At 50.8% G+C, this 26461-nt stretch overlaps 3 protein-coding genes across 10 annotated transcripts in view; all 3 read right to left on the bottom strand.

Annotated features, from left to right (window-relative positions):
• Positions 1–1984: 1984 nt before the first annotated feature.
• Positions 1985–5755, bottom strand: CYP26A1 (cytochrome P450 family 26 subfamily A member 1). The gene is made up of 7 exons (XM_082423767.1): positions 5314–5755; positions 4888–5112; positions 4347–4637; positions 4099–4257; positions 3473–3607; positions 2794–2946; positions 1985–2516 (listed from the first exon to the last, which is right to left on the bottom strand). Exons 1-7 carry the CDS (start codon positions 5500–5502, stop codon positions 2175–2177), a joined length of 1494 nt encoding a protein of 497 aa, XP_082279893.1. The 5' UTR covers positions 5503–5755; the 3' UTR covers positions 1985–2174.
• A 4109-nt stretch (positions 5756–9864) lies between these two features.
• Positions 9865–18146, bottom strand: CYP26C1 (cytochrome P450 family 26 subfamily C member 1). Its single transcript, XM_082423778.1, has 6 exons — positions 17899–18146; positions 17152–17376; positions 16382–16657; positions 14868–15026; positions 12570–12899; positions 9865–10643 (listed from the first exon to the last, which is right to left on the bottom strand). Exons 1-6 carry the CDS (start codon positions 18100–18102, stop codon positions 10266–10268), a joined length of 1572 nt encoding a protein of 523 aa, XP_082279904.1. The 5' UTR covers positions 18103–18146; the 3' UTR covers positions 9865–10265.
• Positions 18147–19810: 1664 nt separating this feature from the next.
• The window catches only part of EXOC6 (exocyst complex component 6), a 219496-nt gene continuing 212845 nt past the window's right edge, over positions 19811–26461 (bottom strand). For 5 of the 8 annotated variants that reach the window (XM_082423666.1, XM_082423669.1, XM_082423670.1 and 2 more), the window contains 2 exons: positions 22206–22318; positions 19811–21084 (listed from right to left, as the gene is read on the bottom strand). In XM_082423666.1, coding sequence (XP_082279792.1) covers positions 20952–21084; positions 22206–22318 — 246 coding nt within the window. In that variant the 3' untranslated portion in view covers positions 19811–20951. Of the gene's footprint in view, positions 21085–21387; positions 21412–22205; positions 22319–26461 lie in introns of all 8 variants that reach the window. The other 3 variants (XM_082423664.1, XM_082423665.1, XM_082423671.1) reach the window with 1 other exon arrangement.

Here is a 26461-nt window from a genome sequence, read left to right on the forward strand (position 1 = left end):
TGAAGAGAAGGGGGGATGGGAGGCAGCCAGGGCAAGGGGTACGTGTGGAAGGGGAGACGGAGGCCACCAACTTGACCCGCTTGGCAGGTCTACCCAAGGCCCAGGAGGGCACAGCACCCTCCATCACAGTGCCAGGCCCCTGGGGGCCCCAAAGAGTCTTTTCTCATAGTGGTCTCCCGTCCTTCCACAACATTGGCCAAATCTAAATCTGGAAGAGTGGCCTCCTCCTGAAACACTTCTCCACTGGGTGATGCGTGAACGCTGACCCAGAGGAGGCTGGGCCGTAGAACATGCTTGCCCCAGACATTGTGACCAGGGCCCATCTAATGTCCACATGGCAGCCACAAACATTGATTCTGCCTCGCACGGACACACGTTGAAACTGCCTTTACTCAGCACTAAGCGCATTATCAAAGATTGTGTTTTTAACGTATTTTCGAGATAAATTCCGCACTACTCTGTAATCGATGAGTCTAATTAAGCTAAGTGTAGCCCTGGGAGATGCAAGCCAGAAGCACTTTCCTCAGAGCTCTCCGGATAAAAAATATAGGTGGATTTCAAAAATTAAATTATATGCTAAAATAGCTCAGATTTCCTTCTGCACTATGCTCATAGAGACACGCGGTCACGGTGTCACCGAAGACAGGGTTTTGAAACACTGACTGTCCTCTGGCAAAAAGAAAAGTATTGAAACCCTTAAAAATTGACCTTGTATAAATTATCCGAAATAATGTCCTCAGGCTAGTGTGCTCCTAACTGGAATGATCCAGGGCAAATGTTATGTGGGGGAGGAGGGCCAGCTTTGTACACCACAGTACTCTAAAGCTTTAGCTGAAAATAAAATAAGCCTGTAATTTCTCATTAAAAAAAAAGGCATTTATAAGGTTATTATAAGGTATTATAAATTATTCTGTAAACACCCCTTAAAAAACAGAGGATTCCAACCTTAAGTTACAACCCAAGTTCCACCTAAAAAACTAAAGTCAGGTAGAACATGTAATTCTCATAGTAGTCAGAACCCTTTTCAAACACCTATTTAGACCACCTAGTTTTTCTGCAGTATTGCCAAATTCTAAAACTGTAATGAAAAATTTAAAGTCCAAAACCTACAAGCCATCAGAGGTTCAGTAAGCAGATTGTGCCATTTCAAAACTGAAAATGTGCTTGCATAAGCAAGTCACTGGGCTAACCTTTCTGGATTGAGAGTCTGGCCTTCAGTTCAGAACATGGCTATGCCAGGGTCAGAAATGTGACAAAACTGCGCTTTCACAGAGGTTAGCCAAGGTTCACAGGGTCATGACTGGGCCATTTTATCAGTCATGTCAGGCTCACACCCTATTGCCTGGCATAGATAAAAACTTTATCTGTCAGTTTGTTAAATCTACTCCTCCTGCCTTATTTTCAATAAAGAAAACCTGGACTCGCTTATCTAAACCAGAGATTGGCCTTTTCCAATACTGTTTTCATATGCAACTTCAGAGTAAAGGAAACACGCCAGTGATTTGGGGTCTCATTTTAGTCAATAACTTTGTCTTACCTAAAACTTTAATTTCAGAAAACAGTTCTGACACTGTGCGACACCATAGATTTATTATGTTTATTAAACATACTAAGTTTATGGCTGAAGGTGTTATATTAGATGATCTTCTCAAAGTGTTCTCCTTTCAAATTCAGCTTTCCCTAAAGTAAAGCAAACCCCTCCCCAAATTCTTAATTAACTTTGATAGATTTTCCAAATAGAGAATCTAAATTATCATCAGAAACTTAACAAAATTACCTTTAGACTAACTCACACACATATAATATATGCTTTCTAATAACTGTTAAGAGAAAAAAACAGCTAAAGTTTCTTCCTCCCAGAAAATAGATATGTACAGATGACAAATAAAGGCATGAATGTAGACATTTAGAAATCTGGTTAAATATACAAATATAAAACCGGTGAGTTTCCCCCCACAGGAATATTAAACGCAACACAAGCACCTTCAGATTTTACTTTATTTGTAAACTATCCAGTTCATTATTTTAATATTTAAAGACTGTGGTACTGTAGAAGAGACACATAAATATTATAATATACATTTAGAAATTAAATATAATAAAATCAACATGACACTAGATAAAAACGCATATGTACTCTTCAAATAAGTCTGAGGTCTGGGCATTCCTGCCCATCAGATTTCCCCCTGGAAACGGGTGAACCTTGCCGGGAGATCATCCACAGGATACACGGTGGGACTCGTTTTCATTGTAGGAGGTCCATTTAGAAGCTGCCAGTCACAATGCCTGGCCAGCTCCACTGTAAATATTTTGAGAAGAATTTTTGCGAACTCTTTCCCTACACAGCTCCTAAGGCCTCCTCCAAATGGAATGAAGCTGAACCTGGATGCATCCTCCGGGTGAGGCAGCAGAAAGCGGTCAGGATTGAATTCCTCCTTGTTGGTGAAGATATCGGCGACATCGTGAGTATCACAGATACTGTAGATAACATTCCAGCCCTTGGGAATCTGGTATCCCTGCAAAAGATTATGAAGTCCAAAGGACTGACAAACTGGAATTCAACCTTCAACAGGAAAAAAATCTATCACTGATATCCTTGGAGGAGTTATGAGCTGAAAGAAAGGAGGAGGGGGAGGTGGAGAGAGAAACAGAGAGACAGATAGACAGACATTCAGAGGCAGGACAATGTTATCAAAAGCCTAAGAAATTTAAGTCAAAGGACAGAGAAACAAAGGGAGATTTAAAACTACAACACAAAAGGTAAGGGTGGGAGGGAGAGAACTTTTAACTTACATTTAATTCAAAAGTCTTAAGGGCAACCCGAAACCCTCCTGGAACTGGGGGATTCAGTCGAAGGGTCTCTTTAATAACACACCCAGTGTATTTAAGCTGTTCCAAAATTTCCATGTCCAACTTGTTGTCTTGATTGCCCTTGCAAAGTAAACCCTATCAAAACAGTCACACAGAGGTGAACGGTTATTCTGTGCTCCAATAAAATCAGCCCAGCAGACGTAAACAGGGCTTAAGTAGCGGCTGGACCCAAAGGGCCTCATGATGGGAAAGTGTGAGGGGGAAACAGGGAGCAGCTAGTTACCATTTGCCTCCACCCCTGGGCCCAAGTCCACTATCTGTTTACAATTCCAAGAGAATGCTGCTCACCAGTTAGAACCACCAAGTTTCTCCCCCTCCCCCAATCACCACCACCACTCCTGGCTGCCACCACCGTCCCCCAGGAGTTCCCCATTCATGCCCTTGAACACACAAATCCAAGAAAGTGGAACCTATCTGAAAATCTCCAAGGTTCTGCAAAACGTGGAGAAGAGGTAGAAGTACAAGGCTGAACCCTGCCCGAGTGGGATCACAGCTCAAGATTCCTTCTTTTTTATTGGGAAAGCACACCTACCTTTTGGGAAGCTGGCTAGAGAGTAGCTGAGTTTCTTAAGGTAATCCTACCCCACCTCAGTTCCCCTACCTTACTCTTCAGCTCCACTCGGACTTTCTGGAGGACATGTGGGTAGAGCCCCAGGTAAGTGATCAGAGATGTAGCTGCACTGGCTGTGGTTTCGTGTCCTCCAAAGAGGAGCTCAGTTGAAGACTGCTTTAGTGCCTAAGAGTGGATTAAGATGAACGTTTTGACAAGTCTGCATGCAATTTTACAGAGCGACTACTCAGAATAGAACTGAGAGTTCTGGAGGGAAGATGAGAAGGGCTGAAAGTGTGCTGACAGAAAATCCATTTAAACAAAATGCTAAGACCCTTTAGTTCAGCTAGAGCAGGAAGGCCAGTAAGATCCCACCCTCCCAGGAACTCTTAAATTAAAGCCTTGGTTGTATTATAATCACCCAACATTCTTTATTTACATCTTGCAAATTCCAACTTTCCCTTTAAAACCTGGAAGGGATAGGGGACGAAGCCTCTCCCCTATCCGAAGCTCCGCGGACCAGGTGTCTCAACCTCTGTGTCCCATCCCTGGGGTCTGGGCGGGCTTCCCACTCTGGGGACCTGGGCCCCAGGCGGGCACTTTGGGGACCCCAGGAACTGCGCTTGGAAAGCCAGGGGATCAAACTCCGCCGTTCCTCTCCTGAAGCTGCCACTCGCCTGCATGTCCAGCCTCTCTCCCCTCTCCCACGAGTGCTCGATCAACAGCTGCAGCGCATCTTTGTAGCCCCCGTCCGCCTCGGCCGCCCGCAGCCCGCAGATCTTGGCGCGAATGTTCTCCTCGATGCGCGCGTGGATGAGGTTCCGCGCCTTCAGTCCCTGAGCGCAGAGAGCGCACGGCGGTGAGCAGAAGCCCGGACCCCGCGCCGCCGGAGCCCCTAGCTCCGCACCCTACATGCCGCCCTTACCCGGTACAGCCCGCTGAAGGGCACGTCTATGGGCAACGAGAAGAGATTGCGGGTCATTTCCTCGAAGGCCTCTACCAGCTGCTGCTCTGCTTCCCCGCCGCTCGCCAGCCGGGACTCGCAGCCCATCAGGATGCGCATAGCGATGCGGAACATAAGGCGCTTCACCTGCGGGTAGACTAGGAGGCCGCGCTCGCCGCAGCTCAGCCACTGCTCCAGGCAATTGCCCACTTCCTCGGCGATCACTGGCACGTAGCACTGGAGCGCCTCGCGGCTGAAGGCCCGCATAATCACCTGAGCTCCGAGGAGGGAAGAGTGTGAAAACCGGGCCCCACCCGCCCCTCTCGCCTTCCAGGGCCCCCTTCCGGACACCCACAACCCCACCAGACCCAAGGCACTTCCCGGCTGGGAAAGCTACACTGGGTTTGAGAGGGTCCCTAGCCGACGCCTTATGCAGCTGGCGCTCGCCCAGCACCTATTTGCCTGAACCCCTCACGCGAATCGGGTCCCCCTTCCTGCCCAGGCGCCGCCACCCCGCCCTCACCTTCTTGCGCTGCTTGTGCAAGGAGTCGTGCAGGTTGGAGAGGCAGCCGGAGCCCAGGATGGTGCGCACAGACGCGGGCCAGTGGACTGACACCAGCCGGTGCTCCCCGAGCAAGATGCGCCGCACGTTGTCCGCTCCCATCACCCGCACCGTGGGCCGACCGAACAGATGTGTCTTGTAGATGAAGCCGTATTTCCTGCGCTTCATCTGCAGGAACTTCCTTCGCTGCGAGAGGAAAGCGGAGGAGAGAGGCGGGAGTGAGGGGGCGCCACGGAGCGCCGAGCCTCCGGCTAGTACTGATCCTAGCCTCAGTCACCTCCCTCCCGGGGCCGCCTACCCCGGCTTCAGTGGAAGCCTGGAGCCGAGTCGGGCTCTGGGGCTCCGGGGCTCCGGGGAATCGTCCTGTCCCGCCCCTATCTCCCTTACCTGAAGCACCATCTGCAAAGTTTCCCCAAAGAAGGGGAAGCCCATAGTTCCGGGGGGCAACGGGAGGGCGCAGCTGCGGTCCCGGCTGCTCACGCAGTACAGGTCCCAGAGTTTGATCGCTGCCAGGAAGAGCAGCAGCGGTAGCACGAAGGTGCAGAGAGCACTGGCCAGCAGTGCTGGGAGCCCCATGGCGCGCCGCGACCTCCCGCGCCACCTGCCGCCGTCGCCAGAGCTCCGAACCTGCCGCGCGCCCGCTTTATAGGCGGCCCAGGTTGCTGCCCACGTTACCTTAGACAAATTAGTTCACCCAAAGTTCATCTTTAATTGCGGATTGGGCCCCTGGCTCCTCCCCCCTCGAGGCGCTGCCCAAAATCTTTAACCGTTTGTTCCGCGCAGAGGCAGAGGCGGCGCGGTGGCGGCTTCCCTCGGAGCGCGCCTCCTGGGGTGCGGGGCTAGGAGCAGCCTGCTTCGCCCATACAAGTTGTGCGGGGCTCTGGGACGGTGGCAGGGGCCGACCCAGGCTCTGGGGAGCGGGAACTCCAAGCCCTGGGCTTCCTGGCGGTCTCTTTGGAATCCCTCCCGCCGGGTCCGACGGGCGGTCCCAGACCAGAGCTGCCTGCACTGGCTTTCCGTTTACAGGCGCCGTGTGGGCCCCCTTCCACCTGCTGGGGAAGCAAAGGGAAGTGCATTCAGAGATCGTCCAGCTTCCTCTTCCCACAGGTGGGGAAACTGAGGCCCAGAACGCAGAGCAAAACGCAGGCCTCCGGATTCTTCCAAAGATCCCGCAGAAGAGACCAGGGCCAGAACCCAATGAGAGTCGCAGGAAGTCGTGACCGGCTGACCATAGATTGCCAGCTCCCCAAACCCCTCAAGGAGGTCCACACTCATGAAGTCTTGGAAAGCCCTACTTAAGGTACAAGAGGGGCTCCAGATCCTCAGGACTCCAGGTGCAGCCCTGCACAAGTCTGAGCCCTAACTCTGGGCCCCCAGTGGGGGACCGCGGTGGCAATTCATCCGCGGTTCGGCGGCAACCAGAGCTCTGCGATCCTGCCACAGCCGGCCGGATTCCGAGGGTCCTGGGGTTAGCAGCTCCAGCTAGGCAGAGGGGAAGAGGGTCCTTAGCCCTGGCAGGATAAGGACACCGAGATGGAGGATGGATGGAAAGCCCGGAGTCCGGGCTCTGAGTCCCGGCTCCATCTCTACTTGAATGACCTTGGGCAAGTCACCGCACATCCTTGCGGCTGTTTCCTCCTCCTTAATATGGAGGTGATCATTCCTGACCCCTCTACACCACGGGGAAGTTGTGAGTTTCCAAAAGGGGCTTCTGGTTGCAAATACTCCTCCCAGCTCCAGGCACGCTAGGCTACGTTACCAAGGTGACCTGGGCTCCGGGCACTGGAGCCATCCTCCGCTCTCCCAGCTCCCACCGGGCAGAAAGCCACCCAGGCGAGAGGGGGGCTGGGTCCTAAACTCAGGCCTCTGCCGGCCGCTGATAAGAAGAGTGTTGAGGGAATCCGTACTGGGAAGTGAGTCTTCTGGCCTTCGCCCAGCTATACAATCGGCTGCTCCTGCAGCCAATGCCTGGAGCTCGGACACTGCGGGAAGCGCACGTGCGCTCCCTGCTTCCCGCCTGGTCGAGCCAGTGGGACTGGGTCCGAACTGCCTCGGACCAGTCAGGGCCACACGCCCCCTTGATTTGAGCGATGAACCCTCCAGTCGCGCCTAAAACGAAGCAATGATATACGTTTGTTTAAAACTGAAGACCCGGTTCTCCCAGGAGCACGCCTCACTGATTGGAAAGCGTCCCTTGGGGATGGAATACACTTCGATCCTGACAGCTGTTAAATACGCAGCCCTCCCGCGGTGGTCCCCAAACCCGGAGGGTCGGGAAGTGTCTGCGGAGTCGCAGGGACCGCACACTCGCCGAAACGCTCCAAGCCTGGGTCGCCCCAGGATGTGTTTCGGAGAGTCGGCGTTTCTCCGTAAACCTACTTGGCGTTTCAGAGGCTCTAGGGAATGGTCTCTCTCACTGTTATTTCTTCTAACTATTTCACAACTGTAAACAGTGACAGACGACTTCGGGGGCACCGGCTGGAACCGGGTCGAGACGCGCTGGAGGTAATTCTCAGAAATCCCTGGCCCGCCCCTTTCTGGACAGTGCCTCCGGCCGGTGAGCAAAGCTGGCGAGCGGGGGGCGTGACCTGGGGCCCAGTCCCAATCCTCCGGCCTGACCCGCCTGTGACCCCTGCAGGCCGGACCGTGACATCCGAGTGAACTCTGCAGGGCCATCTCGCCAAGTTCAGCGCGCGCCGGGTCACAAGATGAGCGGGGCCTGCGCGCTGTAAATTGCCACAAGGGGGAAAAATGTTTTAATCTACCTGCCCATCGAGACCCGCGGGGGCGACCGGCAGGAAAGGATTAAATGGGATAGTGGGATCATTAAAGAACATCTTGAAGAGGGGAAGGGGCCCATAAATTACCAGCCCAATAAGAACTTTGATCTAGATACCTTGCCAAGCTTTCGTGGGTGGCAGTAGGTGGGGAGAGGGGTTGGTTCACTGGAAAATAAAATGTTTCCAAGATGTCTGCAAAACAGCCTGTTGCTAAGGGTTGGGGGGTGGGGAGTGAGTTCCTGACTGGGGTCAGGGGAGCCCAGGCAGCTGAAGCACCCATCCTCCACCTTTCTTTCAACCCCTTCTTCCCTTGTCTTGAGCACTCATCCCCATCCCAGGGTTCTATACCTGCTGTTCCCTCTGCTTGGGGTGCCTCTTTCCCAGCTCACCGCTTGCTGGTTCCTTCCAAAGTCGAATGTCACCCCAGGGAAGTCTTCCCAGGCCCCAGCCTTCCCCGGCACTCTGCATTGCAGGCCTGTTTTATTTTCTCCACAGCACTATCATCAGACATGTTCTTGCTCTTGTCTGTGAGTTTATTTACTGTCTACCTCCTTGGTAAGCACGCCAAGTCCAGGAGGGCAAGAACCACATCTGCTCCTTCCTCAGAGAATCAAGAGCTACTAAAGCAAGAGCTCAGATTTTCTTGGAAATTACTGAGAATGAAGTATCAATGGGAAATTAGAGCAAAATTGGAGCTGCCCCTACAGGGGCTTATAGTTAGTGCAGACCACCAGCAGGTAAACCAGGTCTCTTGGAACCAGCTAAGTCTGGGCTTCTGAGAGCCCCCTCCCCCAATCTCTCTCCCCAAATCAGAATCAGCCCCAAGCCCTGGTCCTCCCACCACCTCAGCCTAGTGGAGTTTCTTAGGCCAAGATGTTGTCTCTGCAGCCTCAGGAGCGCCCTGAGGGCAGGCCCCCAGATCTGCCACTTCTTGCCGGCTCTGTGGCTCTGTCACCTGCCTGCAGATCCCATGGCCTGGCGCCAGGGCCTGTGGTCAGCAGTGGGTGATGAATTGCCCTGGAGGGGGTTATGGCGGTGTCAGCCGAGCTCCGAAGGGCCCGCTGCACTCTTGAGCTACCGACCCTGCCTGTGTCTGCTGCTTCCCCCTTTCCTTCTGGCCCCAGGATCCACCTTAAGCGTAAGGTCAGGAGGGCACCAGCTTTCTTCTGGTTCACTAAGGGGTCAGCTCAGGCCTTGGCGGCAACTTCCCTGACTCACCCATCATGTCCAACTGCCCCCAGCCTGTCCGAAGGTGGGTGACAGGTTACAGTGAGCTGTTAGGAATAATGACGCTGGAGGCTCTTGGTTTAGATTTAAACACTGTTGGGAACTTCTGTGTTGGAAAGGTCCAGAGTCCTTAGGCCAACCTAGAGATCGCGTTGAAAGGATAAAAGGCCAAGAGCTTCGCAGCAGCCACAGGCCTGGGAGCTGGAGCAGGGAGTAAGTGATGGGGTGGAAGAGAGCACTGGCTGAGTAGTCCAGTCTCTCGCCTCAGTCTCTCCCCTGTAATAAAGGTGGTTGAAGCAGTAAATCAGAACGTCCCTGCAGCCAACTATCTTGCAGATAATTCACAGCCCAGCTCCCTGGAGCTATGCTCAAGAGAGAAGTTCCAGCAGCCTGGACCCCAGGCTGCCCCAGTTCCTAGTCTCTCTCTGGATATATGCAGGGTAGGTCCTTCCGGGGGAAGGCGAGGGGGTCTTTCCTGAGTCCCCCTCACCCCTCATCCCACACTTTCCCACCAGAGAGCAGCTGCCCAGCTAAGCTGTAGCCTCCTCACCCAACTACTGCCAGGAAACTATTTCTTGGCCTTTCTGTTTTGGGTACAAATACCTCGAATGTCTCTATGTCTCAATCTCCCATGAAAATAATCCAGCCTTAAAGAGTCCTCTCGTTTGCCTATTCTCCCTTGTATAAATGGAAAGACTAAAAGCGTTCTTGAACTAGGAATTTTTCTTTTAAGAAATCGCCAGCAGAATCCGGCAGTATTGAGCCTGTTTGGAGCCCTGGAAGCGCCCACCGTTCTGGGTTTCTGCCGAGACCTGCAGAGTGGCGAGGGCGCACCTAGCGGAGGCCAGCTGCCTGAAGGCCTTCCGTTGGGCGCCTTCTCGGTGTCTTCCTATGGCCCAAAGCCAGGCCAGAGATGCACTCCCGGCGTCCCCTCTTCCTCGCGACCGTTGCAGGTCCCGCATCGTTCTACGGCCCAATCCTCCCCTAGCAAGCCTCCCCACGGCCCTGCGATCCATGCCTCCTCCCGGGCTTGGCTTCCCTCCATCCCTGCTTCGAAATCCTGGGAAGGGCTTAAGAGACTTGGCCCACCACCTTTCCTTCCTCAGGGTGCGTGCGGAGTGCAGGAGGCACCTTCCCACTGGCCAGGGCACTTCTCCAGTGCTGTGGCGGTGGCTCACGCGTCTCCTCCCGCAGAGTCCGGCACAGAGCCGCATTCGGTAACCGTTTGGTGAACTAGAGAGCGCGCCCGACCCGGTACTGGGGAACGGCAGATGGGCGGCTCCGCAAGTGCTCCGCTGCCACTGGCCAAGTCAGGTTCCGCGGCGCAGCGGGTCAGAGGCGTCGCCCATCCTGCGCAGCCGAAGGCGCAAGCGGGTGGAAAAAGAGCCGCAGACCATCCACCGGGTGCACGATGGGCACGGTCTGCATGGCGGGGAAGGCAGGCGTGGCCAGCTCCCAGCGCGCCGTGCGCACCAGCTCCACCGCGAGCAGCTGGAGCACGGTCTGCGCCAGCTCCTGGCCGAGACAGCTGCGCGCACCGCCGCCGAACGGGATATAATGGAAGCGGCCGGCGGCGCCCCGCGCATCCTCGCCCTCATTGCCGAAGCGCTCTGGGTCGAAGCCCTCAGGCGGGCTGCGGTACACCGCGGCCGTCTCGTGCGTGTCCCGGATGCTGTACATCACGTTCCAGCCCTTGGGGATTTGGTAGCCCTGCGGGGAGGTGAGGAGACCCGCCTGACCACGAGGTACCCGGAAACCCAGCCCGAACCGATCCTCCACCCGGGGTATATCAAACAGGCTTCCGAAAACAAGCAGGGAGGCGCGTCTAACCCGGAAGCTACCGCTCTGCATACCCATATCAGCTCCTTCCCTGGCGAGCTGTGTGACGATGGGCTACATGCTCAATCTCTGAGCCTCAGTTTCTTAACTGATAAAGTGAGAACAAAAATGCCCATCTTGTAGTGAGGATTCAAATAACGGGTCTGGCCATATATATTAGTGGTCAGTAAATGTGCTCTATGATTTGTTTCACTGTTTTGTTTTTGTCTTTTTTGTTCTCACGTTAGATCGGGACACCTAAACTCTAGTCCTGCACCCACCAGTTGCCTGGGTCGGAACAATGCAAACGACAGCTCCTCTACGGTCACCTCAGTTTTACAGCTCCTCTTGGGACTGAACTGAAAACTGCCTCTCTGTCCTCGCCACCCATCAGCTGTATAGTAATGTTCAGATCAGGCAGCCACACTCTAAGAAGGTGCACACGAGAATTAAATTGTTGGAAGGCAGCTTTCACGTTCCCTTTGCTCACCTCCAACTATTTCAGCTATTCCACTTTTGTGATGTCTTCCGGCCCCGACCATCCTGTTTCCCTTGCCTGAACAGCTTCAGGAGGTTCTCACAGGCAAACAGATCTTGGAATCACCAAGGCGCTCTCCCTCTCCTCTCTAGGCCTGTTTTCCCATCTGGAACTGGAGGATGGCTAAGACCCCTGCCTCTATTCCCCCTGGTGGTCCAGTGCCCTTCTCCTGCGGTTTCTCTAAGGTCTTGCATCCCAACGCCTGCATGACGTCTGAATTCCAAGATTCAGCATCCAAGACGCTTCTAAACCCCTCACTAATCCACCTACCTTTGTCTGGGCCATCCCCTCTCAGTGATGTGCTGTCCCCATCCTAACCCGTCACTGTTCCAGTTCAAATGCCAGCTCCCAAAATGTTTTGGTGTCATTCAGCTAGAGAGCACTCTCTTCTTCATACCAGTTTGTGATGAAGGTGCTGGCTCTGGCCCCCTTTCTTTCCATGACAGCACCTCAGGGGCACAATCCCATTCCCTTAGGGGTCCTCAAATCCTGGTATGCAATGTACTAGGGACACTTGCTGTTTAGTCTAAAGTAAGGGTCAGGGAAGGAGTTGCCCACTCCGCCCAGAGACTGGGCTGGTGGTAGGGGGGATACAGGGACAGCCATTCAGGCAAACACCTTCAGTTTAGCGGCGCTAGGGCTCCCCTCCCCCGATGCTGCCACTGCGAAGCACAGCCCGGCCCCACGTGGAGTCAAAGCTGGAAGGGACCAAGGCAGCTTCCTTCCAGAGAGTAAACTGAGGCCCAGAGTGAGAAGGGAATTGCCCAGGGTCATAGAGAGATGGAGCCAGTCCTAGACCTTAACTTTCTTGCCCAGCTCATGCCACCCTGATCATACCCCATACTTTAATTACCCCGCTTCCCTGGAATCCGGCCTCAGCCAGAGGCCTGGACTAGTAACAATGATTAATTCCTTTTTCTTGTGAGGGAGCCAGAGAGATGGGGTACGGGACATAGTGGGGGGTCTCTCTTTGTGCCCCACCCAGCCTCACTGGCTGAAAGGGGGGTGCTGGGCGGAGAAAAGGATGTTTTTATTCTAAAACTCGGCTCTAATTGACTCACCCGGACCACTGCCAAAAGCTGAAGTGTACGGGGTCCCTAACCTTGCTTTGCTCCCTCAACCGTGGTTCCCGGGAAATGGAAGAGGATTCAGTCCATTTTCCAGGAGGGAAAGCGGAGGTCCGGAGAGGGGAAGAGTAGACAGCTCGGTCCTAACCCCTACCCCACCTCCCCGCGGCCGGCAGCAGGGGCGGGGCGGGGCGGGCGGCGCGGCGCACTTACGTCGAGCTCGAAGGTGCGCAGGGCTGTCCGGTAGCCCCCGGACACGGGCGGCAGGAGGCGCAGCACCTCCTTGACCACGCAGCCGACGTAGCGCAGGCGGCCGAGCGCCGCCAGGCTGAGGTCGGGCTCGCAGCCGCAGTTGGCCGGGGGCCCAGCACCGCCCCCTGAGGCCGCCGGCACGCAGCCGCACGCGCGCCCCAGCCCCTGCGCCGCCAGCTCCTGCTGGATCTTGGCGATGGCCCCCGGGTGCTGCAGGAGTAGCAGGACGAGGGACGTGCTGGCACTGGCCGTGGTGAAGAAGGCGGCGAAGAGGAGCTCCACAGCTGACTCCTGCAAGACAGCCCGGGAGCGCTGAGTCTCCATTAGCTGGGCCTCGGCCTCGTGGCCCCCTAACGGAGGCGCAGGGGCCCCACAATTGCCGTTGTGCACAGGCCAGAGCGCCCGGTGCTCCCGTGGTGCGGCTTCCTGTGGAGGTCCTGGAGTCGACTGAATCCCAAGTCCGACACTTGGGGAAGTCACAGATAGCAACGAGCAAGAGGAGGATCTATCCACTTGCCGTGGGAGGTTCCCAAAGATAATGCCAGGAACTGTTTTTGTGTACTGTTCTTAGCGCTTTATGTGTATTAACTTATTCGATACTCACCGCGATCCTGTGCGGCACAGTGCTCGTTTTACTGAGGCTCTGAGAGGTGCTCGAGGTCCCTGCCGTCACCAGTCCCAGTAGCCGAGCTGGGACTCCAGCGCTCTTAACCATGCAGCGCTGCCTGCAGTGCTGCCGACAACCCCAGCTGGGCGTCCTGACAGTAACCGCAGTGGGACTGACCAAGGCACCTGCAGCGGCAGCGCCAGCCTCCCACCAAAGCAAGCATCGTGCTCCTCCTCCTGCTTAGTGGTGGTCCCAGTGACTAAACCTCTTCCTGGTGTGCACTGCCGGAAGGACGGAGGCGCCTGGTGGCTTCAGCGTCCAGGCCCCAGCCCTCACTGCCTGCCTCTGCCCTCCCAACTCCCCGTGTGCTGTCTTCCTTCCTTGCAGCACCCAGTTTGTGTTTACACACGGATTGATGTTATTATAGGATGAATGTGTACCCCTCCCCTCTTGCACCTCGAGGGCAAGGGCTATAGTTTGCTCACTGCTGTATCCCCAGTCCCAGCATGGAGCCTGGCACTGAATAGGTAGATAGTAATATGTGTGGAATGAATGACCTGATCCAAGGCTAACTGCCTGCCCTGGACAAGATGGGGAGCTGGGACAGAGACCTCGGGGCTCCAAGGTCCTCCCTGGCCAGCCAGAACTGAAGATTTCTGGCCAGTGGGTCCCTTCCTGAGAACCTGGAGGGTGTTGTCACCAGCTCCCCAGCCCTGCCAAGGCAGAGGGACCATCCACTTCTTTGCATACCACTCCCCTTCCCAGCCCAGAGCTGCTCCTGTCCACCAGCTCCCCCATGACTCAGGAGCCCCCCGCTCATCTACTTCTAACCCCTTTGACTCTTCCAGACTTCACAACCACCCAAGAGTCAGGAAAGAGATTATTAGTCCCGTTCTCGGAGAAGAAACTCAGGCTGAGTGAGCCCCACCCTTCAGTGGCTGGCTAGCGGAAAGTGGGAAATTGAGGCCCAGAGAAAGGATGGGAGTTGCTTATGGAAGGCTTGAGGTGTTCCCATTTCTAACTTCCCTGCCCCCCAACCTCTCCACTCCTTTTTGGGTTCTCGAGCAGGTGGGTCCAGGGACCACTCCAAAGCTTCCCTCCTTACCTCCATTGTATGTGCACTATGCATACATGGGGAGGGGTTCTAATTCTCCAGTAGATTCTGCAGCGGCAAAACAGACAGGTAAAGAGGTGCCAGGTGCCAAGGTGGCTCATGGAAGTGTAGATTTGGGGAGGAAGAGGGGAGCTTCAAGGAGACTGTGGAATTTAACCCTGAACCCTTAGGGTTTGTAGAGAAAAGGGGTGAAGAGAGCTTCATAGGCAGGGGGACAGCAGAGGCAAAGGCATGGAGTGACAGAGAAGTGGGGGAGGGGGAGAGCTGTTTGCTGCCAGAGCCGGTAAGGGAGGGCCTAGGATTCATGCCATCGACTCTCCTCTGAGACGGATGGTGACTGGCCGAAGGCCACAGAGATAGTGGGTGCAGCTGAGCGACAAGTGGAACCCAGGTCTCCTCTTTCCCCTCACCCTGAGGAGTGCCTGTGGCTCAAAGTGGGCCCAAACGGCATGTAGCTCCATTGCTCCAGGGATGCAGCATGTGTGTAGAGACCTGCTAGAAATGCAAAAGAGAGGAGGAGAAATCTCCCGCCACCTACCTTCAGCTCCTGCACTGAGAGCTCATGGCCCAGCTCCCTAGTGCTGTGTATGATCCCGTCGAGGGCATCGCCTGGCTCCGCAGCAGCCTTGTCTTCATGAAGCTTCTCTGCAATGGCCTCCTCCAGGTGCCGATGCAGCTGGTCCCGTGCCCGGATGCCCTGATGTGCGGGGAGAGAAGGGAGGTGGGGCAGGAAGGCTGAGAGGACCAGCCCTGGACACCTACCCCCAAAATCTTCCCAGTGCTGGTCTGGCTCTGCTGAGAGCCTGGTGTTAAAAGTTTCCCAGCTTAGCTCCATGCCTGGCACACAGAAGGGGCTCAATAAATGCTTAGGAATTTGTCCATTACCCCCACACACCATTCTCTCTTGATCACAAGCCCCCTTTGGGGCAAGGCAAACAGTTACTGTCCTCCTGACGGGAGGATGCTGAGGCTCAGAGAGGTCAAGCCATTATCCAGAGTCACACAGCTGTCAAGTGTCCATGTCTGGCACAGAACCCTGCCAGGGAGTCAGTCCATTGTCCTTTCCCTGCACAAGGCTCAGGCATGGGCAGTGGGCACCAGTGCAGAGAGGAAGGGACACCTTGATGTGCTCAGGAAAGCTCTGGCTTAAAGGACACTATTGTAAGTCTAAACATTAGCCTTTGTAAAGGGGTAGGCAAGAGGGCTGGGGTGGCCCTCCAGAGTTCAGGCAGCAAGCACAGCGAAAGCGTCTGCCTGGGGAAGCATTTTGAGCACTTGGGCTTTTTAGTCAGGGGAGATGGGGTTCAAATCCTGCCCCCCTCCCTACTAGCTGTGGGATCTTGGGTAAGTCTTTTAACGTCTCTGAGCTTCAGTTTCATCATCAGTAAAATGAGAATAATAATACTTTGCAGACTGAGAGGATTAAATCAGAAAATGTACCCAAGGCAATCAGCCCATATAGCATGTACGTTTATACATAACTATTATTTTTATTCAGGTGACTGAAAACCAGGGCATCAGCACAATAAGAAGCCCCAGTTCGGTTGCCCTCTGGGCCCAGCCCATCGCTCTGAAGTTTGAAGAGGCCATGGTTCTCTGATCCGGAAACTAGCGGGCCTGGGGCCGCGGGCCGGGGAGCGGGTACCCACCCCTCTCCAGCTGGCGCCGGGCTGGGTCGGGGGCATGTCTGCGGCCCTAGTGCTCCCATCCATTCCGCAGCCACGGGGCTTCCAAAGAGGCGCTGGAGGCCAGGCCAGGAGGCGCCGCTCTGGGGAGGGGCTGGGGCGACTGGCTGGGCGCCCGCCACCGAGACCCAAAGTCGGGAAGCCGGCGGCTGCTGGGGCTGGAGGTCGTCCCTCAGGCGTGACCCAGAGAGGGTGGGTGGCCCGCCGCGGGTCACACAGCGAGTCAGGACAGAGGCCAACCCCGACGCCCACCGCCACACCACGCCGCCTCCCCACACTGTGCAGAGCCTCCATTTCCCAGCAGAGGTGACGCCTGTGGCGCACCGAGGGAGCTCCAAAGGGAAGGTTTGGGGAGGGGCGGCAGTACCTTGCGCAGGCCACTGAAGGGCACATCTAGGGGCAGCGAGAAGAGGTTCTCCACGAACTGCTCGAAGGTCCGGGACAGCTCCGAGCACTGCGCCTCGTCTAGCCGCAGCCCAAGTAGGATGCGCGCAGCCATGCGAAAGGTGAGCGCTTTGGCGGCCTCATAGACAGCGACCGGCCCGCGGGTCGCGCACCAGGAGCGCACCTCACGCCGCAGCGCCCCCTGCAGGCGAGGCACGTAGCGCTCCAGAGCCGCGCGGTTAAACACTCGCGCCAGGATCTGTGGGGAGCGCGCGGGGTCAGCCCTGGCAGCCGTCCGGCTCCCTCTGCTCCGCGACTCCCTAGGAGCCAAAAGGCCAATTTCGACCCCCTTCTCCTCTTCTAAGAGACCCGGACCCAAATGTGTTGGGTTTTGCTCTCGCCATTCCCTCTAGTTCTCCTCTGATGTACACAGCCCCTCCCATCCATCCAGGCTACACAGGGGCCACCTCCTCCAGGAAGTCGTCGCTAACCCTCTCTAAGTTTGAATTTCCAGCGCTTCTGGTATCAGAATCGCAGAAGATCGAAGATGAAAGGACCTTTAAGTCCCAGTCCTGGCCTTATAAACCAAAGCCAGAGAAGGTAAGGGACTGGCCCAACGGCACCCACTTGTTAGTCAGGGGCCCTGGCCAGGTTCACAGTGTACCCCTAACACCTCGCCCCGGCCTGGCCCACAGCAGGTTCTCTGGAACCGCTGGTCTGACGTCCCGACGGCACCTTCTGTTTTAGGCTCACCTTGCGCCGCTGCCGGTGCGGCTCGCCAACTGCGCCGAGCAGTGTGTGCGAGCCCAGTAGGATGTGCGCGCTCTGCGGCCACTGGCTGCGCACAAGGCGGTGCTCGCCCAGCAAGATTGTGCGCACGTTCTCGGCGCCGCTCACGCGGATCACCGGCCTGCCCAGCAGGTGCGTCTTGAACACTGTCCCGTAGCGCTCCCGGCGGGAGCTGTGGAAGCGCGAGCCCTGCGAGCCAGGAGCGAAGAGGGATGGGGCCGCTGGGCCTCGGCTGGGGATCTAGCCCAGGCCTCCCAACTGCCGCTTGATAAAAACCTCCTGCTCTAGGCTGGCGCCTTACTCTTTACAAAACAGTCTCAAATGGGTCTCGCGACTACCCTACGGGAATGTACATGCTCCTGTTCCCATTGGTGAGAAGAGGAAACTGAGGCTCAGAATGGGGACACGAGCACCAAAGAGCTCACTGCTGAGACTCGCCCCTGACTCCTGATTCTATGGTGGCAGGACATAGGGTCCTGGAACCCCTCTGTTCACCCCCGCGTTTTGTCGGGACTTAAGTTGCGTTGGAGAGAACGCCAGTGACATACGGTCCCTTCGAGGGAGCAGCTGGGCAAAGGTCAGGGCCGTGTATGCTCCCTGGGGCCCTGGGCGACAGGAAGAGGCTGGCTACGAACCCTGGGAACATTGAGAACCAGTGGGGGATAGGGAAGAAGGGGCCATATTGGGGTGCGGAAACGACGGACTGCTCACCTGAACTAACCAATGCAGCGTTTCCCCGAAGAAGGGCCAGCCCATGGAACCTTTGGGCAGGGGCAGGGCAGAGGCTCGGTCCCGGCTCAGCGTCCAGCGGAGGGTCCAGAGGTGCTGGGCCAGGCTGAGCAGCAGGCCCGCGCACAGGAGAGCGGTGCCCGCCGCCCCCAGCACCGACAGGCAGCTCAGCCCCCAGGGGAACATGGCGAGCCTGCTGGGGCCAGGCCGCTCCGAGCGCAGGAGGCGCAGGAGCTGCGGCGCCGGCAGCGCGCAGTGTTCACCTGTTCTGTCCGGAAAGGGCCTGAGGCTTGAGGACCAAAACCGAGATTTACAACCTCGGACAAGGACTTCGCTCTAAAAGCAGACGGGCAGCGGAGGGCAGCAGTGACCACGCGCCCTTAGGGAACATGCCTTCATCGAGACCCGCGCGCTCAAGACTTTTCCCGGAGTCCGACGGCTCCCGGGCCAAAACGCAAGCCCCTCGCGCGGGCGCCGGCTGCCTCGGGACCGCTCGAGCCGAGCACCTCCCACCTCCCCTGGTCAGCACTCCTTCGATAGAAGCAGCGAAGGAGGGCAAAGAGAGGAGCAACTCACCGGTGCTGCCAACCAGGGCTGCGCTCGCCCGGACTGTAGACCCCCGCCCACCTCTCTCTTCTCCAGCCTTTTAACCCTTCTCGGCCCACCCAGGCCACATTTATATAGATATTGGCTCCCTCCCTACGGATTGATACCGATTCACACGACGTGACCCGCCTCTGCATATTTAAAGCGCTCCACGCAGAGTAATGATTGGAGGCGGTGGGCAGCGGCGCGCTCTCCGAGGGGTTGGAGTGGGGAGTGGCAGCCGCTGCGGCGCTACGGCTAAGCCGGGGGCCGTGCCCCGCGCAGATCCTCGGGCGGGGCCTGCAGTTTCGCGCCAAGAACCTCCCGGCTCCCAGCAGGAGCTCGGCGGGTGGACTGACCAAGCGCACGGAGCTAATGCGGGCTCTCTCTGGGATCCCCACACTCCAACTTCCAGGTGCTCCTTCCCTTCCCGGCACTCCAAGCCTAAAGGGCTGGGGGTTCTCCCCTTTGCTCTGCTTCTGTTTCAGGGAAACTGCGATCTTCGATGCCTACCTTGGCATCGCAAGCCCTGATGGCCGGGGTCGAGAATCTCGACATCCCCACCCCTCCGAGGTCTACCACTTCCAGAATCCTTCAAAAGATGGTAGTGTCACTGCTTCTCAAAGCTTCACGGAGACCCCCTAATCCCACGAGGAGCAGATATCCCCCGGCGCCTTTCGGGGCTCGAGGACCAAATTCACTGTCCCCTCCCGCTTCGTATCCTTCCCACCCGATCAGTCTACATGGTTGCTTCTTGGGGCTTTTTGTGGGACCCGAAATGCCGCAGGACTCGGGCGTCCCAGTCCCTACAGCGCAACCCGAGGGGTGCGGGGTGGGGTGTGTGTGTGCAGGGTGCCTGTTCTCCTGAGAACAGTAAAGCGAACTCCTCAAGACCATCACCGCTGAGGACCCACAGTGGTCTGCTCCAAGCAGTACAAAGGAGGCGTCTCTCCGAATCTGGGGACGCCTCATCCCAAGCCGGGGAGACGTCCCCGGTGACCTGGAGAGCTGGGTAAGGCACTGGAGGGTCACTACATTCCAGTCCTCAAAGAGAACTAGCAGCTCACGGTTTCTCTGGTAACTTCCGATTGTATTGTGCCTGGAATTACCATATTTTCCATGTAATATTTTTTAAAACGTTAAATACTTTAGGATAAGAGATGGTCAAGGGAATAAATGCTTATTTTCTTTGTTTTGGTGACACTCCCATTCCAATAACTAGGGAATAACAGCCCTTCTGAAGAAAGCAGTTGTTTTAAGTCAGGAAGCTCTAAATAGATGCAGTATCACTGAATTTCCAACAACTTGCTCAACCTTTTTAATATTTAATCACAAAATCAAGAAATGTACATATAATTCTTTACATTTATTTTACAGAGTCAAATAAAAGTTTCTTACAGGCATAAATCCTGAAAATGCAAAAGGATTATTCAGCATAAATACAATGAAGAGAAAGTAAGGATCAGATTGTTATTACCATCTGGACCACAGTACTTTACACAGTAAAATGTACATTCATTTTAGGTTTTCCAGAGTTCATTTGGTTTGGCTTGTTTCCACAGTGAGGACACGGTACTGATGTCTGCTCTTTGAAGAAAGTAACCTGACCCCTGTGGTAACTTCTGTGTGTAGGAACACATCTCTCCTATCACAAGCGGCACCTGAAGTGGTTAGCCCCACTTAGTTTCTGTCCTTCTAACTTGAACCAAACCAAACCAAACCAAACCAAATAAATGGGGCCAGCTACAAACACTATAGTTAGAAATATTAACCCTGCTGAACAGAAACACCTTGCATCTTTAGAAAATCAAATTCCTTTTCTTCATATTCAGATTAAATTAAACCACCCAAGTAGAACAAATAATTCAAATTCTTACTGGGTTAAATTAAGTTTGATTTCAGGGACCTTTAAAGATTTATATTTCCTCCCTCGAAATCAGCAGAATTAGAAATTTTAGTCTATTTAAATAATATTGAGGTGAAAATTAAAGCTAAAAGTCAGAAAATGACAGTGAAAGATCAGACATAATTGCATTCCAAAACCAGATACTGGAAAACAAACAAACAAACAAAAACAAAACAGAAAAATCATTCAAGTCTAAGTAGAAAAAACACCAATATATAGAGGCATAAGTTCTTCTAATGTATTTACACAATCAGTTTCATAGACAATTTTTGACCTGATTTATATATTAGTTTTGCCTTTTTTCCCTAGAAGTGAAAAAAAAATTAATGTCAGGTTTTCCATATATAAAATATTATTCAGTTATTTAAAAATCCATACAAATGATATTTATAATTCTTTCTTGTTTAAGCTCTCTCATCAGTGTCTTTTCTCTACTGTATTTTTGAATTCTGCAAACAACTTTCTGTATCATGACCAGTGCCTGTCAGAGATCAACGTTGAGACACCATGGATTTGGTGTCACTGAGTGCAAGCAATGTGAAGTTTATGTGTGCTGGGACATACCATTCACCAAACTTCTCAGCTGTTTCACGACTGTCTCTATCAACTTCTGTTTGTCTCGATCATTCTTCCTGAATTGAGCAAATATATTGTTCTTTTTGCTAGTATCCTTTATCCTGGGAATATACGTGAATGAAGAAGCTTAGTAAAAGGAAATTAAAAGCTATACTGTCACAAGTGAAATATCTTGGCATGCTCTGGATTATCTCACACTAATCCTATGCTTGAAAAATATACTTCAAAGAAAATAGGTACTGCTAATAGAATTACAGAGAAAGCAACCACACAAAATATTAGCAGCTTTATTTTGCATTTTATATGAAGTGGTGTTTTTTGCATTAGTATGTAAATCTAAAGCAAGTTTTCTTACGTGATACTATTTTCTAATATCATTCCATAAAGTATGCTAAAATACATACCCTCTATGGACTCTGCAAGTCACACTCACAGCAAGACAAGGTGAAAGGAAAAATAACATTAGAAAATTTAAAGCAGTAATTTGTTTGCCTCAGTGGTGTTTCATGGCATTGTAAAACAAGCTTACATTTATTTAAAACAGTTCCTTATGTCCTCTTAAATCAAATACACCACAGATATTTTGAAATGTGGGAAAATAATATACACTTTTAATTCAAAAATTGAAAATTTTAATAGTGATGCTTAAAATGAAATATGGTAGAGTGAAAAGAAAACCTGCCACATAATGAGAAGGAAAAGTAACACCTACGCTTGTTTTACTTTTAACTGGACAAGATGCACCAGTAAGTGTTCTGTTACTTCAGTTTTTATAATATTATTTTTTCGAAACGCATACCTCTCTACCTGTAAAGAATCCAAGCCCATCATGGTAGGATCTAGACAGCACTGGTGGCAAACATTCCAATCCCTAACTACGTTTTACAAAATACTTTCTTTCCTGTGTTACAGTATTTAAAAAAAAAAAAGTTCCAATTCTCACTTATCTGCAGTAAACATATTTCTAAAGCCAATTAGGTCAGATATTGAGGATACAATAGGAAAAATGTTTTGTTCGTATCAACATAAACAAATCTCATATAAAACTACACAACACTGAAGGCGAGAAAGAAAGAGGCTTATGTTTTGATCATTAAAATGAACTGAACTTTTAAGTTCCATACAGACATTTCTCTTCTGATAAAAATTTCTAGTTCTTCAATTATCACTGAATCACAAAATGCTAAAATGGTATGCAAAAATGTTTGCAGAATATACTCACTTCTCCAAAAGGGTAAGGGCTGTGTTTGGATTCACCCGAAGGTACTTAGAAGCTGGCTGACCATAATCAGCTAGATAAGTAGACCAATCCCAAACCATAAACAGGTCAAGGAGCTGAGGAAGATGGGGAAAAATGTTAAAGCAACTTTTGACTATTTATCCACAGCTAATACATAAAGTATATGCTACTCTTGATCCATTTTAATATGACCTGCTTCTCAGATGGAACAGAATAAGGAATCTCATTTTTAAAACTTCATTAACTACATTTTATAACCAACATAGTGTATAATATCTTTTCACTTTTCAAATTACTAACATTGTCAGGCCTTGCCTTTCTAATAAAATACTTAATTGCATTTTCAAATGATTGTAAAATAATGAAAACAGTTATATAATTATATTAACACTTGTACTGAGGTATAGAGATTTAATCTTTACACATTATCCAGTTCATACTCAAATTTAATTAATGAGGGTTGCTGCTACTAACTGAAGAATTTTAAAGAACTTAAATTGAACCTTTTTTTTTTTTTGAAAGAGGTTAAGTATGTTTACCTTTCAAAGAAGTCGTTTGCACCTAGACTTTTCCCAAAGTAATTTAAACCGAAAAGCTCAGATAATCTCAATGAAGTGCATTAAACAACCTCTGCTGGATTCTCCCTGGTGATAGATCCTCAGTAGTGTTATGAAATGAGGCCTTCAGGACTCAGCCTGTTAACTCTAGGCAATCATTTTGTATAAACAAACAACAACAAAAAGGAAACCTTCTTGTTTTCCATAGTGTTTTAAAATTGACTATTTGCTTTATAATCTCCAGTTAGAATTGTTGTCAAATATGGAAGTAATCTTTTAAAAGCAATGCAGTGCCTATACCAAAGCACCAAACTCCTTATCCAACTTTAAAACCCTAATCCCCTTTAAGCCATTTAAAACCAACTTCCTATCCCCATTTGAATTGTTTCAGAAAGATAAATGCTTTACTTACTACCTTCCTTCGGTTTTTATATTACTTTTTCTTTTTGTTTTAGCTCACTTTATAAGTAAGGGGTGTATTGGTTTTGCTTTCAAATGAAGGAAGTATTTGTATTTACTCATAGGATATGTGAGCCAACCCACTGGCTCTGAGAGGGATAAAATTTCTGGGGTGGTTAAAACCTACAGAAAGTTACAAAAAAGTTACAAGAAACTAGCTCTTCCTTAGGAAGATAATGGACTTGTTTGACTCTTCCCATCCAATATACAGCTACTAATAGAGACTTTCTTGTACAAAGAAGAAAATTCTATAATGAAAATATTTACTACTAATATTAAAAGCCACACTATTTTCTTTCAGACAACATTCTAGGCCATACCAGCCATACCAAAAGTTAAAACACTAGGTACAGAAACTACACTGAGACAATGTTAAAAAAACACACTGTCTTAAAAAGAAAAGGGAACATATTTCAAGTTCTGTGTAATTTTTGACTCTTGCTTAGCAACAGGTACATTTTCCCCGTCTTTCACAAGGAGGAAAAGTTACTTTCTACACTCTGCAGTGAATATGTAAATTAGTATAACTTCTCTAGAATGTGAATTTGCAGTATGTATTTAAGAACCTTATAAAAATGGCCATTCCCTTTGACTCAGCAATCCTACTTCTAGGAATCTAACTTCAGTAGACAATAATAAAGGTAGATAAAAACTTATGAACAAATATATTAATCTCAAAAATGTTATTTGTGTTATCAAAAATTGAAGAAGAAAAAACCCCACTGAAAACAGCTTAAATCTCAGTATTAAAGAGAATGGTTAAGTAGTGAGGTATATCTATCTATAAGAGAAGTATCATGTGGTTATTCAAATTGATGCTTACATAGAATTTTAAATAGCTTGGGAAGAAGCTTATGATAAATATTACTACTAAAGTTACATAAAAACCCATCAAAAGAGAGTGGAAAAAAATTTGAGAAAATGTTAAGAAGAGTTGTAATTTGTGTGGTGGGATTATGGGTAACTGTTATTGTCTTCTTTATTTTCATAATATTCTACAATGGGCATGTATTAACTTTAGAGTTAGAAATAAGGTTTACATATACACATATATATTTTTTTCCGATAAATTTCAATAATGAATTCTCCTCATTCAGAATAGAAGCCTCATTTTGAAGGAGGCCTCTTCCAGGTATACGTATGTGCTAGCTCAAGTGGTTGTGGGCATGCGCACAGTCAGCAGAAAGCAACCACTTAATAATGTACTGGCTGCAAATTCCCTTTCTTTCCAAAGGCAACAGCAACATGACCTTTGGGACTTGGAAGAAGAGGCCTTAAAATAAGGGCTGATCTACCCCCAGGTGGGAAAGGAGGAGCCCATTTAATGAATTTAAAACCTACACCAACTCCAGCTGTGAGTATAGAAATGGTTCTTTTACAGCACAAAAACAGACTTTCCTAGATAAAGAAATATTATGCTTACTTTTTTCACGTATGGTCATTCATATGCAAATTTCTTATTGCTAGAAATAACAGGAACCACAAAATTTAACCTAACTGCCCATCTGTAGACAAGTCTAATCCACATGCTTTCAAATTTACACTAATACTTTATAGAAATACATACAGTGCATAGTTAACTTGTAGATATCAATGGAAATCTGCAAAATTTGCACATTAATGGTTAAGGAATGCATTGCCAAGGTGGGTAAAAGGGCTAAGGATCTAGATAAGATTCACTTATTCATTCAATAAATATTGACTGCCCACCTACAAGATGCGAACTACTACGGTGCTAGGCACCAGAGATACAGTATTGAATGAGACAAAGTCCCTGTCCTCAAAGAGTTTACGCTGTAAGTGGGGAAAGTGGGGAGGCAGAGTTAATAAGGAAACAAGTAATATTTTATGTTAACATGAAGAAATTATAAAGAAAAAAACTATTCACACACCATCTTAGTAACTTAAACTAGAGTAACATATGAGGAAGCTACTGTCAATTTAATATTAAGATAGAAACTGATTTACATAGGAGCTAACACTGCTTGCTCTGTATTCTCAGGCCATGAATCCAGTGGCTATAGACTTGAGCACCATTTCAGTGTCCATGCCCCAAAGGATACATGGATGTGGGTGGAGAGGAATGATAAGGCCTAGCAAGCATGCTGATCTCATATTCTGATTTCTCATTCCCACGTGTGTAAGAGACAGGGCCCTGTGGGGCTCCCAGGCACAAGAGTCTTTTTTTGTCCCCCAATTCTTGTAGGCAAGACTCCAGCCTCCATGACCTTCTCTGAGTTCCAAAGGGCGGATGTGAACAGTTGCTAATCAAGGGGGGAGCAGCCAAGAAACCACCTGAGGCCAGATTAAAGGGACCAGAGACTCTCCTCAAGATTAGGAGACCACCTGAGACCACCTGAGACAGATGAAAGGAGGGCAGGCCCTGCACATACCTTAGTCTTGTCAGAGACCCCACCCTTGAACCACTGTTATAAAACCCTTCATCAAATTCTCTGGGGTTGGGACACATAGTTTTTTGAGGCAGGAGCCTGCTGTGTCCCCCTTTGCCTGGCAAAGCAATAAAGCTATCCTTTTCTACTTCACCCAAAACTCTGTCTCTGAGATTTGACACCAGTGCAGAGAAGCGGAGCTTTCGGCATCATAAGGATTTTTCAAATGCATAATACTGCATTTAATAAGTAAACAGAAACAAACTTCACGGAGCTGGGCAGGCAAACTCATAAAGTATGTCCAGCAGAGCGTAACCTCTCCGTAGCTATTCAAGAACTACCACTCCCTGACTGATGATGCCAGACCACTATTCCAAGTTACTTAGGAGCTTTGTTCTTAGGCTTCACGAGTACAAAAAATGAGCACCCTACAGACAATTTCGGTTTATGACGACAGCTCTAGAAAAGGCCGAAGTCGGCCAGCAGGCAAACTAGGGCAAGTGAATGTAGTCAACTGACTTCCACCTTTCCCAGGCTTTCCCTGGGGCTTGATAAAGAGGATAGATACCCTTATGATAAGGCATTGGGTCTAATGTTAATTGAGGTAAATGATCTTCTTAGAGAAAGAAGCACTAATATTTCTGAATGGTCTACCAGTGTCCCTCCAATCATAACAATTATAAGATCCTTTTCACTTTTTAAAGTACAGTTATACTGACATGAAAGATGTAACACAAAACTAGGACGTTATTCCTGGGTCCTACCCAACATTATGCCAGGCCAGATTTACAGACTGAGTCCATTTCTATAGGCTGCTACCTATGCCTATTTT

This window comes from Balaenoptera physalus (genome assembly GCF_965194825.1).
Source record: "Balaenoptera physalus genome assembly, chromosome: 14".
Taxonomy (NCBI): domain Eukaryota; kingdom Metazoa; phylum Chordata; class Mammalia; order Artiodactyla; family Balaenopteridae; genus Balaenoptera; species Balaenoptera physalus.

Excerpts from the sequence above, each read along its gene's own strand:
- CYP26C1 (XM_082423778.1), bottom strand. The coding sequence starts at position 18,102 with ATGTTCCCCTGGGGGCTGAGCTGCCTGTCGGTGCTGGGGGCGGCGGGC. Across the intron at positions 17,377-17,898 it reads CGCTGCATTGGTTAGTTCAG|GGCTCGCGCTTCCACAGCTC; the intron begins GTGAGCAGTCCG and ends CCTGGCTCGCAG. Across the intron at positions 12,900-14,867 it reads TCTCAGTGCAGGAGCTGAAG|GAGTCAGCTGTGGAGCTCCT; the intron begins GTAGGTGGCGGG and ends GCTGTCTTGCAG.
- CYP26A1 (XM_082423767.1), bottom strand. The coding sequence starts at position 5,502 with ATGGGGCTCCCAGCACTGCTGGCCAGTGCTCTCTGCACCTTCGTGCTA. Across the intron at positions 2,947-3,472 it reads GAGTGGAGCTGAAGAGTAAG|GGTTTACTTTGCAAGGGCAA; the intron begins GTAGGGGAACTG and ends CTGTTTTGATAG. Across the intron at positions 2,517-2,793 it reads TTAAGACTTTTGAATTAAAT|GGATACCAGATTCCCAAGGG; the intron begins GTAAGTTAAAAG and ends AATCTTTTGCAG.